This window comes from Saimiri boliviensis, chromosome 3 (assembly GCF_048565385.1).
Source record: "Saimiri boliviensis isolate mSaiBol1 chromosome 3, mSaiBol1.pri, whole genome shotgun sequence".
Classification (NCBI taxonomy): domain Eukaryota; kingdom Metazoa; phylum Chordata; class Mammalia; order Primates; family Cebidae; genus Saimiri; species Saimiri boliviensis.
This window is the reverse complement of record NC_133451.1, coordinates 92,345,565-92,358,297: the sequence shown is the minus strand read 5'-3', so window position 1 is coordinate 92,358,297 and position 12,733 is coordinate 92,345,565. Positions and strand designations below refer to the sequence as shown.

The following is a 12,733-nucleotide window of genomic DNA, read 5'->3' as shown; positions in this document are numbered from 1 at the left end:
AATAACATCTTACCACACATTCTTTTACCATGATTCTACATAAATAAATAGTTTTATTCTGTTATTGAAATTATAGCATTTAATAAAAATTTCTCCTGCAATAATTTCAATCTAAAATTTTAGTAGTTATTTTTCTCTCTGGAAGCCCCAGGAGCAAATCAGAGAAATTTAAGTGAAGCAATTTATTTTAATTTTGCATTGCTCTACACAAAAAAGTGAAACCTGTGTGATATGCATTTAACAAAATATACAATAACTGTAAAAATGCAATTTTGATTTCCTTAATTGCGTCTACTTTAAACTATAAAAACCTTTATTATCTTAGATTTTTAGGTAGCCATTCTTGCTTTTCCCTTACTGGAAAAATAATTTTCCTTACAAACAAAGCTTACCAGATAAGAAAGACATAGTTTCTGCCAAAATGTTCTAAACAATAGAATTGAGAACAATTTTTATGTTACATTTATGAAAATGAAAGCAAACAAATATATATTGCAGTCATTTACTGAATAAAGAGGAGCTTTAGAACCTCATGTTTAGCATTTTGAAGCTTAACGAGAATTCAAAGTCTTCATGTGTCATAGATCCTCCCTCTAGGGGGCCATTATATCTAATTACCTGGTTGGTTGATGCTCTTCTGTATCTCTGGTCAGCACTTTTGATTTTGCAGGTAAATTTGGGGGCGATTTAACTGTGGGTGGTGATTTAACTGTGGGTGGTTTCCCAGTCTCTGCTGCTGGTTCCATTGAGGTGTTTCTTCTGTGATGAGTCAACAGGTTTATCTCAGCGAGCTCAGAATGAATCAAAGCTGAGACCCACTCTTTTTCTGGTTTAAAAGACAAAAAAGGGTGGGAGGAGTGAAGGTTGCAATTATCATGTTGGCTAGAAACACAGGATTATCCAGCTTCTAGTGTGAAAGACTGGTCATCTATTTTCTGGGTAGTTACCGATGTGGGAGTAAAGATTGTTGCAGAAAAGTTGGTTCACTTCAACTTAGTTTCTGTTGATCTGTGATACTGTAGAGTGCCCAGATTAGTTAACTCACTGAGGTACTTGCCCCTGAATAGCAGTGGAATCATTTTAAAATATTGAGTACAGTAGCCAGTCTTACAAGCTGCTGCCAAAGATATAAGGATATCTATATAAAAATAGGAAGTACAATATGATTCCATTAAAATACAGACTAATAGGTAATAAATAGTTACAAGCGTATATAGGTAGATACACACCAAAGTATTCACTGAAATGATGTCTATAGATGATTTCTTTTCTGTCTCATCTCTTTTTTTCTTTCTTGTTCATCTGTTCTTTCTCCCAACAATAAGGATTTATTACTTGTATAGTTTATTAAGTGTTACATTCTTAAAAAGGAAAAATAATTAGAAGATAGCTAAAGACACATTGCCCCTAAGCGCTTCTCAATTATCTAAAAAGTTGTATTGAATTCCTGGGGCAAGGTAATATTTCCAAAATGCCTCCTATTTTAAATCATTAGACTGTTCCTTACACATTGGTACTTCCTAGCATTGATCAGTGCAGTGATTCTCAGAGTGGTCCTGAGACCAGCATTATCAGCATCACCTGGGAACTTGTCAGAAATGCAAATTCCCAAGTCCCACCACAGAGATTTTGCCTTAGTCAGTCTGATAACCAGCTACATTTGAGGATAGCTGCTCTCTGCCATTTATCATTGTCTAGATTGGGAATGGCATGTGTTTTCATGGAACAGGCCAGGAAGGCCCAAAACAGGATAAGAGATGACTGAGTTGATGGTTTTTCTGGGCAATTGGCAGAGTTGTTACTTGAATGGCTGTTCTGTTGTTCTTACCAAAGAAAAGAAATAAGCTTTGTGTTCAGAGTTAGCAGCAGCCCAGAGGATGTACTCAGCAAGGCCCCTGGGTGTGTGGACTCTGGAGGAACACAAACTAACTCTAGCTGAGAATAAGACCTCCCTTGGACACAAGTGTTTTGTGTCACCCAAATGAGTTCGGTGTAAGGCATACTAAATTTTTAGTTCCTTGAATGACCCACATACATGCAGCTGGATATGCAGCACAGCAATTATTCTGATACTGAAACACTGGGGAAATAATTAATATTGCAACATTGTCTTCACAAATCCAAGGTACAAAACTTCAGATATTGATTGACATATTACCAATTTCTGACAATAAATTGAGCTGTGTTTTAAAATGTGTATCTTAATCGCACCTTTTGAACTTGCATGAAGTAGCCACTGTAAAACTTCTGCCAGAGAATCAGTTTGTAAAATGTTACAGAGCTTTGCCAGGATCTGATGGAGAACATTAGAGTTATATATGAGCAAATAAATAATACAAGGCTTATAAGGTTTTCTTTACTTTCTCCAGAATCCCATCATCCCAAGTATCACTCTGTATATGATATGCAATTAAGTCCATTGGGATTTTCAACTCAGGAGCTCAATTTCAAATAGTACACAGTAGAATCGAAGTAAAAACATTTCTAGTACAATTAACACTTTAGGGTAGGCTATGGAGTGTGTTTGTCTTGTCTTGTCTGTTCAAAAGCAGCATCTTCTAGTAGGAATATACTTCTGGTGAATTTATCTTTCCCACTGTACCATAGGGTTCTAATGGGAATCTATCAGTCATAGGACTAGCCCATCTTCCCTGCTCCTCTCCATAGAGAGAGGGATGTTGTACTTCAATTTCTTGAACATAGTGATTGGCCCAATGGAATAGGAATATAATTCCTGTTAGTTAATTCGAATTCTTCCTTGAGATTTTTTTTTAAAACTCTGGAACTATAGGCTTAATGTAGGTGACAGTGGAGATAGAAATATTAAATAATTAATTCTAATAAAAGTGGGCCATAATAAGCATTAAAAGTACAGTTTCCAGATTGAGTCTTACTTGTGTCTGCTGTTAGAATTTAAACACATCTGATATTTGTATCTGTCTCCTGAACTTCAGTCCTATATATCCATCTGCCTATCAGATGTATTCACTTAGCTACACTATAGGTATTTTGGACATAAAATATATAAAACAAAACCCATGTTTCTCTTCCTAAAACCTGTTCCAAACTTACTTTTCCTCCTGGTTCCCCTGTCTCAATGAACAGCACCAACATGCATTAAATTGTCCAAGCCAGATGCTGAGATTCATCCTGGACAATTCCCTTGCCCTTTTCTAAAACGTAATGTCAAACAATAAGTTCAGTAAATTCTGCCGTCTAAATATTTCTCAAATGACTGCATTTGTCTTCATCCCTATTGCCTTGACCCAGGCTAAAGCAACATCAAATCTGTTTTGAGCTACTACAACACTGATTCTCTTAGTATTTCTGCCTAAAGTCTTAAATTATTAATTCAACAAATATTTGTTAGTCATTGATCTAGATGCTGGAGATAGAGAAGCAAAATTAAAGGGCTGAAAAATCAACTGCCCTGTATTGAACTTTGTTATTATGTTAAGATATCTGTCTTTGATAATGCCATATCCTAAAGAGAGAAAGTTAGATTTGCTCCTAATTTCACAACAAATCAAAAACTGTGGCTAAAATAGAAAAAGAGCTTCACAGTATTTTCTAAGCCATTCTGCCTCTATGGATTTTTTCATCAATATAGTGATTGCGCATCACTCCTAGCTTCTAATTAATAGATCACTAATTGATCAACAACATCCTGGAGAATATAATTATCCTTTTAGTGAGAGGCTGTAGAATATATCTTCCTGGGAAACCACCTGCATTCTCTGTTACAGAAACCTAAGCAGATGCACAATGAACACAGCAGCTTCCAATCCCTTGAAATAAACATTTGTTTCTGTAGCTTGGGGCAGGGATAACTATGCCTGTAAACCAGGCTTCTGAGTGTCAAAGATATTATAGCTTTTCCGAAGGGTCACAAATCGAGTCTTGATCAGATCTGGAGAAATGGAAAATTATCCAACGAGTAGATTCTCTCTGTGATTCCACCTGTGGAAATCTATTGAACTCAGTCTTTGGAAACCCTCAAAAAACTCTTCTTCAGTGATCTCATGATTTCTAGGGGCAGAGAAACCTTAATTCCTCAAGGTACCCCATGTTTCTTTTGCCATTGAAGTAACTGAAAAACTATATGTCAGGTTCTCTGTATCATCTTGGTTGGCAAAAACTCAAAGCAGACTACTACAAAGGCTCTGGAATTGAAAACTCCTCTTCCAACTCTAGAGGGTAGGTTCTCAGCATCAGAGATACCCGCCATTGTCCAGCAAAGATTCTGGGGATTATCGCCTTAGTACCTACCATAAAAGTTGTCCTGGCATCCTGTCTTTGCAGGACTTTGCAATTCTCATTCTAACAATCATATTTTCCAAAATGGTTCCTGACCTTGAGTGCTTGTCGTGAACATACTTCATGAAGTGGCATAATGTATATGATTCATATCTTTCCTTCTTTATTGGCATTTCTCTATACTCACAAGTCTATGTTCTCTAAAGTGATTCATATCTTCCCTTTATTGGCATTATTCTATACTCACAAGTCTGTGTGCTGTAAGGATGGGTGAAAATTTTAACAGATATGAAAATTCCTTAATCAAACTTGAAATGAAACGTTTTCAATTACTCCCCCTAGAGGGAAGCTACCTGGTCATTGGACCTATTCAATTAGAAATCAAAGTCAAGGATCCAGCCTCAGTTTTCCTGCGTTGTGCCTTGAAAGGGAATGTGCAAAGAACATGGTTCAGCACCTCTTTAACAATACATTTCCCCTCCCAAGTCATAAGGTCAGGTCTGGCAGGATTTAGTGACTCTGAATCTCTGTAAAGAATGGTCACAGGAGAAATAAATTGGTGGTATTAAAGCACATTACCAGAAGAAACTACCCAAACCTGGGATTAGAGGTTTGAGTGGCAATGAGCTGGATTGCTAAGAAACTGTCTCCTCTAGTCAAAGAAAACTGGTTTTGCCAGGTTTTGGAATAGGAGACTTGTATCCCTATGTTTTTCCAAACTTTTTTTTTTTTTAATTGAAAACCTAGGAGTGAATTATCTGACAGTGTTTATTCATATTTACTCCTAAAAAGAGATGTTAAAGTATTTGTTGGCTGATTATTTAACATAGGAAATGAAGGTGTTCCCATTTCCTCTGCACATCGATATCAAAATAAATAATTCTAAATATTCACAAATTATCAACCCCAAATATTTAAAGAAGCTGAAATAATGGCCCTTGTTAAAAATTATTATCTAACTTGTCAATCCTTGTCTTTTTATTAGAGTTTTTAGTCTATTTATCCTTTGGCATAGTTTTTAGTGTACCATCTTGCTATTTTATTTTATTTCTTTTTTTAGGTTTTCTTCTGTTATTGTTCCCCTTATTCTTTTCTCTGCCTCCTTTTGGATTAATCAAGCACATATTAGTATTCCACTTTATCCTCTCCATTGGCTTTTTAACTATACTTTTTGTTGTTTGAGGGATTAAAATATGCATTCTTAATCTAATATGGTGTTCCTTGATTTAATATTATACCACTTCATGTATAATGTAAGAACCTTATATTTCATTTATTTCTCACCTGAACTTTGTGTTACTGTTGTTTTTACATTTCACCCCTCTGTTTTCTTTGTAACCACACTTATCTCCCTCTCACTTCTTCCTTTACTTCTGAATGACAGAACTATAAAATATCTGCTTTTTAAATCTTTTAAGCACTTTAAAGTATTATTTCATTGTCTTATGGCTTGCATATTTCTAGTGAGAAGTCAGCTGTCATTTTTATCATTACAGTCATGTACCATATAACAAAGTTTCGGTCAATAAGGGACCACATATACAATGGTGGTCAAGTAAGATTATCATACTGTATTTTTACTATATCTTTTCCTTTTTAGATATACAAATACTTACCATTATGCTACAATGTCTACAGTATTCAGTATAGTAAAATGCTATATAGGTTTATAGCCTAGGAGCAATAGGCTATATAGCCTAAATGTGTAGTAGCTGTAACATCTAGGTTTGTGTAAGTACACTCTGTGATGTTCATACAACAATGAAACTGTCAGACACATTTCTCAGAATGTATCCCTGTCATTAAGTGATGCATGACTGTATATGTAATATGTTTTTTTTCTCATGCTGATTTTAATATATTCTCTTTGGTTTTCCACAACTTTATTTTGATGTGCCCAGATATAACTTCTGTGTCTTTCCTGGGTATTTTAAGGTTTTGTCAGATTTGGGAAAATCTTAACTATTACTTCTTCAAATAATTTTTATGTTCTAATCTCTCCTCTTCTTCTGAGACTCCAATTGCACATATGTTAGACCACCCAATATATTTTTACAGGTCAGTAAGGTTTTATTTACATTTTTAAAAGTCTTTTTACTTTAATTTGGCCATTTTTTTATTGCTCTCTCTTTAAGTCCCACTTACATATTTTTTTCTGTAGTGCCAAGTCGGCTGCTAATCACATCCAGTGAAATTTTGGTTTCAGATATTGTAGTCATGCATTACTTAATAATGAAAACACATTTTGAGAAATGCTTCATGAATGATCCCATCATTGTGAAAACATCATATAATGTGCTTTCACAAACCTAGATGATGCAGCCTACTACACACCTAGGCTATATGGTATAGCCTATTGTTCCTGGGCTACAAACCTGTAGAGCATGTTACTGTAGGCAGCTGTGACACTTTGGTAAGTATTTGTGTATATAATCATATCTAAATATAGAAAAGGTACAGTAAAGATACCATATTATGTACTGATGTTACCACTGTCATATTTGTGATCTGTTATTGGTGGAAACATTGTTATTCACTGCAAAATTATATTTCTTAATTCTAAAATTTCTTTTTGGTCTATTTTTAATTTCCATTTCTCTTGAGAGATGCCTCATATATTCACTCATTATGAATTTTTTTTCTTAGAAATCCTTGAAAAATCTAAAAAAAAAAACCTCATTTACAGCCCTTTGTTCAACAAATCTAGAGGCAGAAATACCATTTAACCCAGCAGTCCCATTACTGGGTATATACCTAAAGGATATAAAATAGTTCCTCATTAAGCTTATTCAATAACCATCTCTAATCTCTACAACATGCTCTGTTATTTGTAATTATAACTACAGATACTGATTAGTTAAAATTCCAATTAAAGTCATAATTACAATTTTTTGACCCTTAGTTTGTTGTAGTGGGACTTATGGTGGATCAATATGGAGATTACCAAGAAGACATTAAAAGAAGGAAAAAATGGCAAATGACAAATATGAGCTGACTGATGTATTCATGATTTTATATTATTCTCAGAAATAAATGGCTGGGGAGAGCCTTTCAGGAAGCTGATATGATATATTACTATTAATATAATTAAGTTTATAACCCCAAGCAGAGAAAGTTTGAAGACAGTTTTCTAAAGAAAAGAGGAAGAGATGAATGTTGATTGGAGGAATCTATGCTTTAAAATATGAGAGGTAAATTTATAGATAGTGGCAAGATATTGCGAGTAGTGCCTCTCAAGTATTAGAAAGATGATAAAAAAAAAAGATGGAAAGAATAGAGCTAGATTTGTTTGATAAACACCAAGCTTTTCATTATGTCAAAGCCAAAGATTGTGTTTATCTGAGTAGCAAGAGTCAAGGGAAAAGTAAGACTGGAAATGAAAATAGGATTATGCCTTGGACTTCAGGCTAAGCAGGCTTAAATCAATTCAGTTATTAGTAAGAGTTTTAAGGATGCTAGTGGTATAAAATTTTTTTTGTATATTCATGCTGTTTCCAAGTTATGGATTTGATAAACTTGACACTTACTTTTATTTCCTGATCCAGATAGTTTGGTATGCAAATGGTGTTTGCTTTCACATCATTCTTGGTACTCGTCATGCCTGAAGAACAGGAGCCAGGAGTAGAGCATGCTTTTGGAGGTGATGGTGGCCGTTTGGCCTTAATTTCTTCCTAAATCAAAGGTATAATATAACCAATATACATTTGCAGCCACTCATATTTTCTATGAAAATGCAATGTAAAATGAATGAAAAATATTGTGGTTAATAAGAGAGATCCACGAAAGTAAAAAAAGATTAGTTTTATCTTAAACTACTAAATATTTATATATGGAGACAAAACAAATAGTGATACCTTATTAACTTTTGATGAAACCATTTTTAAACTCTTGGTTAAATAACAAGATAACAAAATTTTAATATGTAATGTGTAATTCTTTATATCGCAGTTCTGGATAACAGCCAACTCATGACACATGAGATTTGCTGTTTGTTAAGTTGGGAAGATTTCTCTTTTATGGCCAGGAAAAGACAGTTGAGAGGTTTTATGCTTTGTCTGTGTAGCAACTACATGAGGCAAATTGCTACTTCTTTGCTCTAAGTAACAACTGACAGCTGGAGAGTTAGAAAGGCGAACTAGGTGGCTCACGCCTATAATCCCAGCACTTTAGGTGTCTGAGGCGGGCAGATCACGATGTCAGGACTTTGAGACCAGCCTGGCCAATATGGTGAAACCTGTCTCTACTAAAAATACACAAACTAGCCGGGCATAGTGGTATGTGCCTGTAGTCCCAGCTACTCGGGAGACTGAGGCAGAAGAATCGCTTAAACCTGGGGGGTGGAGGTTGCAATGAGCCAAGATCATGCCACTGCACTCCAGCCTGCGCAACATTGTGAGACTTTGTCTCAAAAAAAAAAAAAAAAAAAGGCAAATTAAACTTTTTCCCTCAATCAGTTGGAAGGGAAATAGAAAGGTTATTTTCTTGTTCTGGGAGGTAAATATACTGTTTGCAATTTTTAAAAATTAAAAAGTTGTGGGAGCTTTAAGTCCATGAAAAGTTACAGAAGTCTTAGATCTATGTACCTGTTCCAAGAAAGGGTTTTTACTCTTCAGAAGTGACTGATTTATGACCAACACATAGAAGCTAGTGCCTAAATGAGTCAACAACCTGGGATTTTGATGATTGGAATTGATAGAACAATATTTAACTTTATGTTTAGTAAAAATAGGCTATATTGTATTTGAGGCATTCTTTTTTTAAGTTTATCATGCAGACTTATTTTTGGAAGAATAGCAACACAGTAAGTTCTTAATGTTGTTGATAACTCTTAAAAACTGACTTTAAGTGAGATAACGTATAACAGATCCATTTTTTTTTTCACATCAACTGATATGATTTGGCTCTGTGTCCCCTCCCAAATCTCACCTTGAATTGTGATAATCACCATGTGTCAAGGGCGGGACTGGTGGAGTAATTGAATCATGGGGTCAGGTTTCCCCATACTGTTCTCATGATAGTGAGTTCTCATGAGATCTGATGGTTTTATAAGTGGCTTCCCCCTTTACTTGGCTGTCACTTCTCTTGTCTGCTACCATGTAAGACATGCCAGTTTTGCCTTCTGCCATGATTGTAAGTTTCCCGATGCCTCCCTAGCCATGCAGAAATGTGAGGCAATTAAACTCTTTTCTTTATAAATTACCCAGTCTTGGATATGTCACACAAATAATGTCCAGCAATTGAGTCATAAGTCAAAGAAGAATAGTAATGGGAATTAGAAAATATACTGAACTCAGTGAAAATGGTATATGCAAAAATTGTGATAACAGCTAAAACAATCTTCAGAGGGGAACTTATTGCTTTAAAATACATATATTAGAAAGATAAAGTGAGTTAGAAAAAGAGCAATAAGATAAAGTATGTAATAGAGAAAACTAATAACAGCAGAAATTAATAAAATAGCAAGGAAATCTATAACAGAACCAAAAAATCATGAAAATCAATTCTTTGATATACTAATAAAATTAATAAACTTATTGAATAAACTTTTTTGAAAACGATAAACTTCTTTTAATCAAGGAAAACAAAGACACAAATTAACAAAACTAATATGTAAAAGGGTACTTATTATAGAATCAGCAGATATTTTTTAAAGAATATAAGGATATTATATATAACTGTCAATAAATCTGAAAATTTAGATTGAATAAACAATTTTTAGAAAAGAATATATTACCAAAAATTGATTCAAAGAGATATAGAAAATCTGAACAGTTCTATAACAAAACAGATTTTAAAGCAAAGAATAGTTTCAGGTATGAAGAGAGTTACTTCATAACGATAAAAAGGTCATTATATCAAGAGGACATAACAAACCTAAACAGTTTTGTGCCTAATAAGAGAGCTTCAAAATACATGATTAAAAACTGGTAGAAATTAAAAGAGAAATTTTAAAAATTCACAGTTATAATCAGAGATTCAACATCCCTCCCTCAACAATTTTCAGAAAAAGTGGCAAGTTGGTAAGGCTATAGAACAGGGGTCCCCAGACCTTTGAGCCACAACACACTGAGTTCTGCCTCCTGTCAGATCAGCAGCAGCATTCGATTCTCATAGGAGTGCAAACCCTATTGTGAACTGTGCATATAAGGAATGTAGGATGTGTGCTCCTTATGAGAGTGGAACATCTGGTGATCTGAAGTGAAACTGTTTCATCCTGAAACCATTACCCTACACCACCCTAGGTATGTGAAAAAATAGTCTTCCAAAAGAGGTTGTGAGCTGCTGCTATAGGTTGTGACTTGAGTAACAGTATCAAACAACCTCACCTAATTGATATTTATACTGTTCTACCAAACAACAACAGAGTGAACATTTGTTTTGTGGATACATGAAAATTTATTAAGGTCAACAATATTCTGGGCCATATAACAAGTCTCAATAAATTTAAAACGTTTCAAAGTATACAAAGTATGTTCTCCAACTACAGTGGGATTAAATTGGAATCAATAAAATAAAGATATCTGAAAAATCCCCAACATATTTAGAAAGTAAATAACATGATTTTAAGTAACCCATGGGTGAAAGAAGAACTTAAAAAGGGTATTAGGAAGTATTTCAAACATAATGAAAATGAAAATTCAACATAGTAAAATTTGGGGGATGCAGCCAAAGTAATGCTTATAGAAAAAATGTAATAATACATGCTTATATTAGGGAAAAAAGTCTCAAATCAATGACCTAAGGTTTTATCTTCTATGAAGATAGGAGCCAAAGCCAATGAACTGGAAACGCAAAGCAAAACAATAGAGATACTCAATGAAATGAAACACTGATTCTTTAAAATGATCAATAAAACTCACAAATCTCTAGCTAAACACATCAGTTAAAAAAAAAAAGACATAAATTGCCAAAATCACATACAAAATTATAAAATAATAAAAGGAATATTTTACGAAAAACTTTATATCAGTAAATCAACAACTTAGATGAATGGACAAATTCTTGGTGAAATACAAACTACCAAAGCTGGCTAAAGAAGAGATAGATGAAGATGGCTGAATAGGAACAGCTCTGGAGTGCAGTTCCCAGCGAGAACACAGAGGGTGAGTGATCACCGCATTTCCAAATGTGTTTTTACTGCCCACAGACCAGGAGATTCCTGGGCAAAAAAGCATGAGTCTCCAGCATGGCTGTTTCAGCCGGCGCAATGAGTCTCTGCCAAAAACTCACACAAATCTGGGCAGCCATTTGAACTGGTGCCTGGAACACCTGGGAGACAGAGTCTCCTATTCAACTGAAAAAAAAATGGGGCTGAAACAGGGAGCCAGGTGATCTGGCTCAGCAGATCCCACCTCCACAAAGACTAGCAATCCGAAATACTTTGGATTGAGAATTTCACAGAAGGCAAAGCTGGACCCAAGACAGTCCAGCTCTATTGCAGGGGAAGGGCATCTGCCATTACTGAGGGAGTCCACCACTACCAAGGCAGTCCACCAATACTGAGGCAGTCCACCATTACCGAGGCAGTCCACCACTACCGAGGCAGTCCACCACTACCAGGGCAATCCGCCATTACTGAGGCAGACTGCCATTACCAGGGCAGTTCTAACTATACCTCTATAAACAAAACCACAAGGAAGTTCACACAGCAGCTGGGCAGAGCCCACAGCAGTTCAGCAACACCTCTGCTGGCAGACTATGACTAGGCTACCTCCTCACTGGGCAGGGCATCTCTGAAAAAAGGCAGAAGCACATCAGGAACTTATGAATAAAGCCCCACCTTCCAAAGACAGAGCAGCTGAGAAAAAAAAGGTGGTTATGAGTTCCACTACAGCAGACTTAAAAGTACCTGCCCAGCAGCTCTGAATGGAACAATGGAGCTCACAGCTCAGTACTTGAGCTCCTATAAGGGACAGACTGTCTCCTCAAGCAGCTCCCCAACCCCCATATCTCCAAAGAGACACCTCATTCAGGAGGGCTCAGGCTGACATCTGGCAGTAACAGAATAAGAAACTAGCAGCAACCCTTACTGTTCTGCAGCCACCACAGGTGATCCCTAGGCAAGCAGGGTCTGGAGTGGACCCCCAGCAGTTCTGCAGCAGAGGGAACTGACTGTTAGAAGGTAAACTAAAAAAGAAAGAAATAGCTTCATCAATCATCAAAAAGGACCTCCGTGAAGAGACCCCATTCAAAAGTCACCAACTACAAAGACCACAGGTAGACAAAGCCAAGAAGATGGGAAGAAACCAGTGCAAAAAGGATGAAAACATCCAAACACAGAACGCCTCTCCTCCTCCGAGGGATCGCAGCTCCTCACCAGCAAGGGAACAGGGCTGGATATAGACTGAGTCTGATGAATTGACAGAAACAGGCTTCAGAAAGTGGGTAATAACAAACTTCTCTGAGTTAAAAGAACATATTCTAACACAATGCAAAGAAACTAAGAACCTTGAAAAAAGGTTTGACAAAATGTTAA

The 12,733-nt window shown here is 35.8% G+C and overlaps 2 protein-coding genes across 3 annotated transcripts in view; one reads left to right on the top strand and one right to left on the bottom strand.

Annotated features, from left to right (window-relative positions):
- The window catches only part of TRMT10A (tRNA methyltransferase 10A), a 131,091-nt gene that overhangs the window by 23,889 nt on the left and 94,469 nt on the right, over positions 1-12,733 (top strand). For both annotated transcript variants that reach the window (XR_012516888.1, XR_012516887.1), the window contains exon 10: positions 7,803-7,939. The gene's annotated coding sequence lies outside the window, so the exon portion shown is untranslated. The remainder of the gene's footprint in view (positions 1-7,802; positions 7,940-12,733) is intronic.
- The window catches only part of C3H4orf17 (chromosome 3 C4orf17 homolog), a 74,291-nt gene that overhangs the window by 2,726 nt on the left and 58,832 nt on the right, over positions 1-12,733 (bottom strand). The window contains exons 5-7 of the mRNA XM_074396495.1: positions 7,785-7,928; positions 2,212-2,293; positions 619-826 (exon numbers count right to left, since the gene is read on the bottom strand). Coding sequence (XP_074252596.1) covers positions 619-826; positions 2,212-2,293; positions 7,785-7,928 — 434 coding nt within the window. The remainder of the gene's footprint in view (positions 1-618; positions 827-2,211; positions 2,294-7,784; positions 7,929-12,733) is intronic.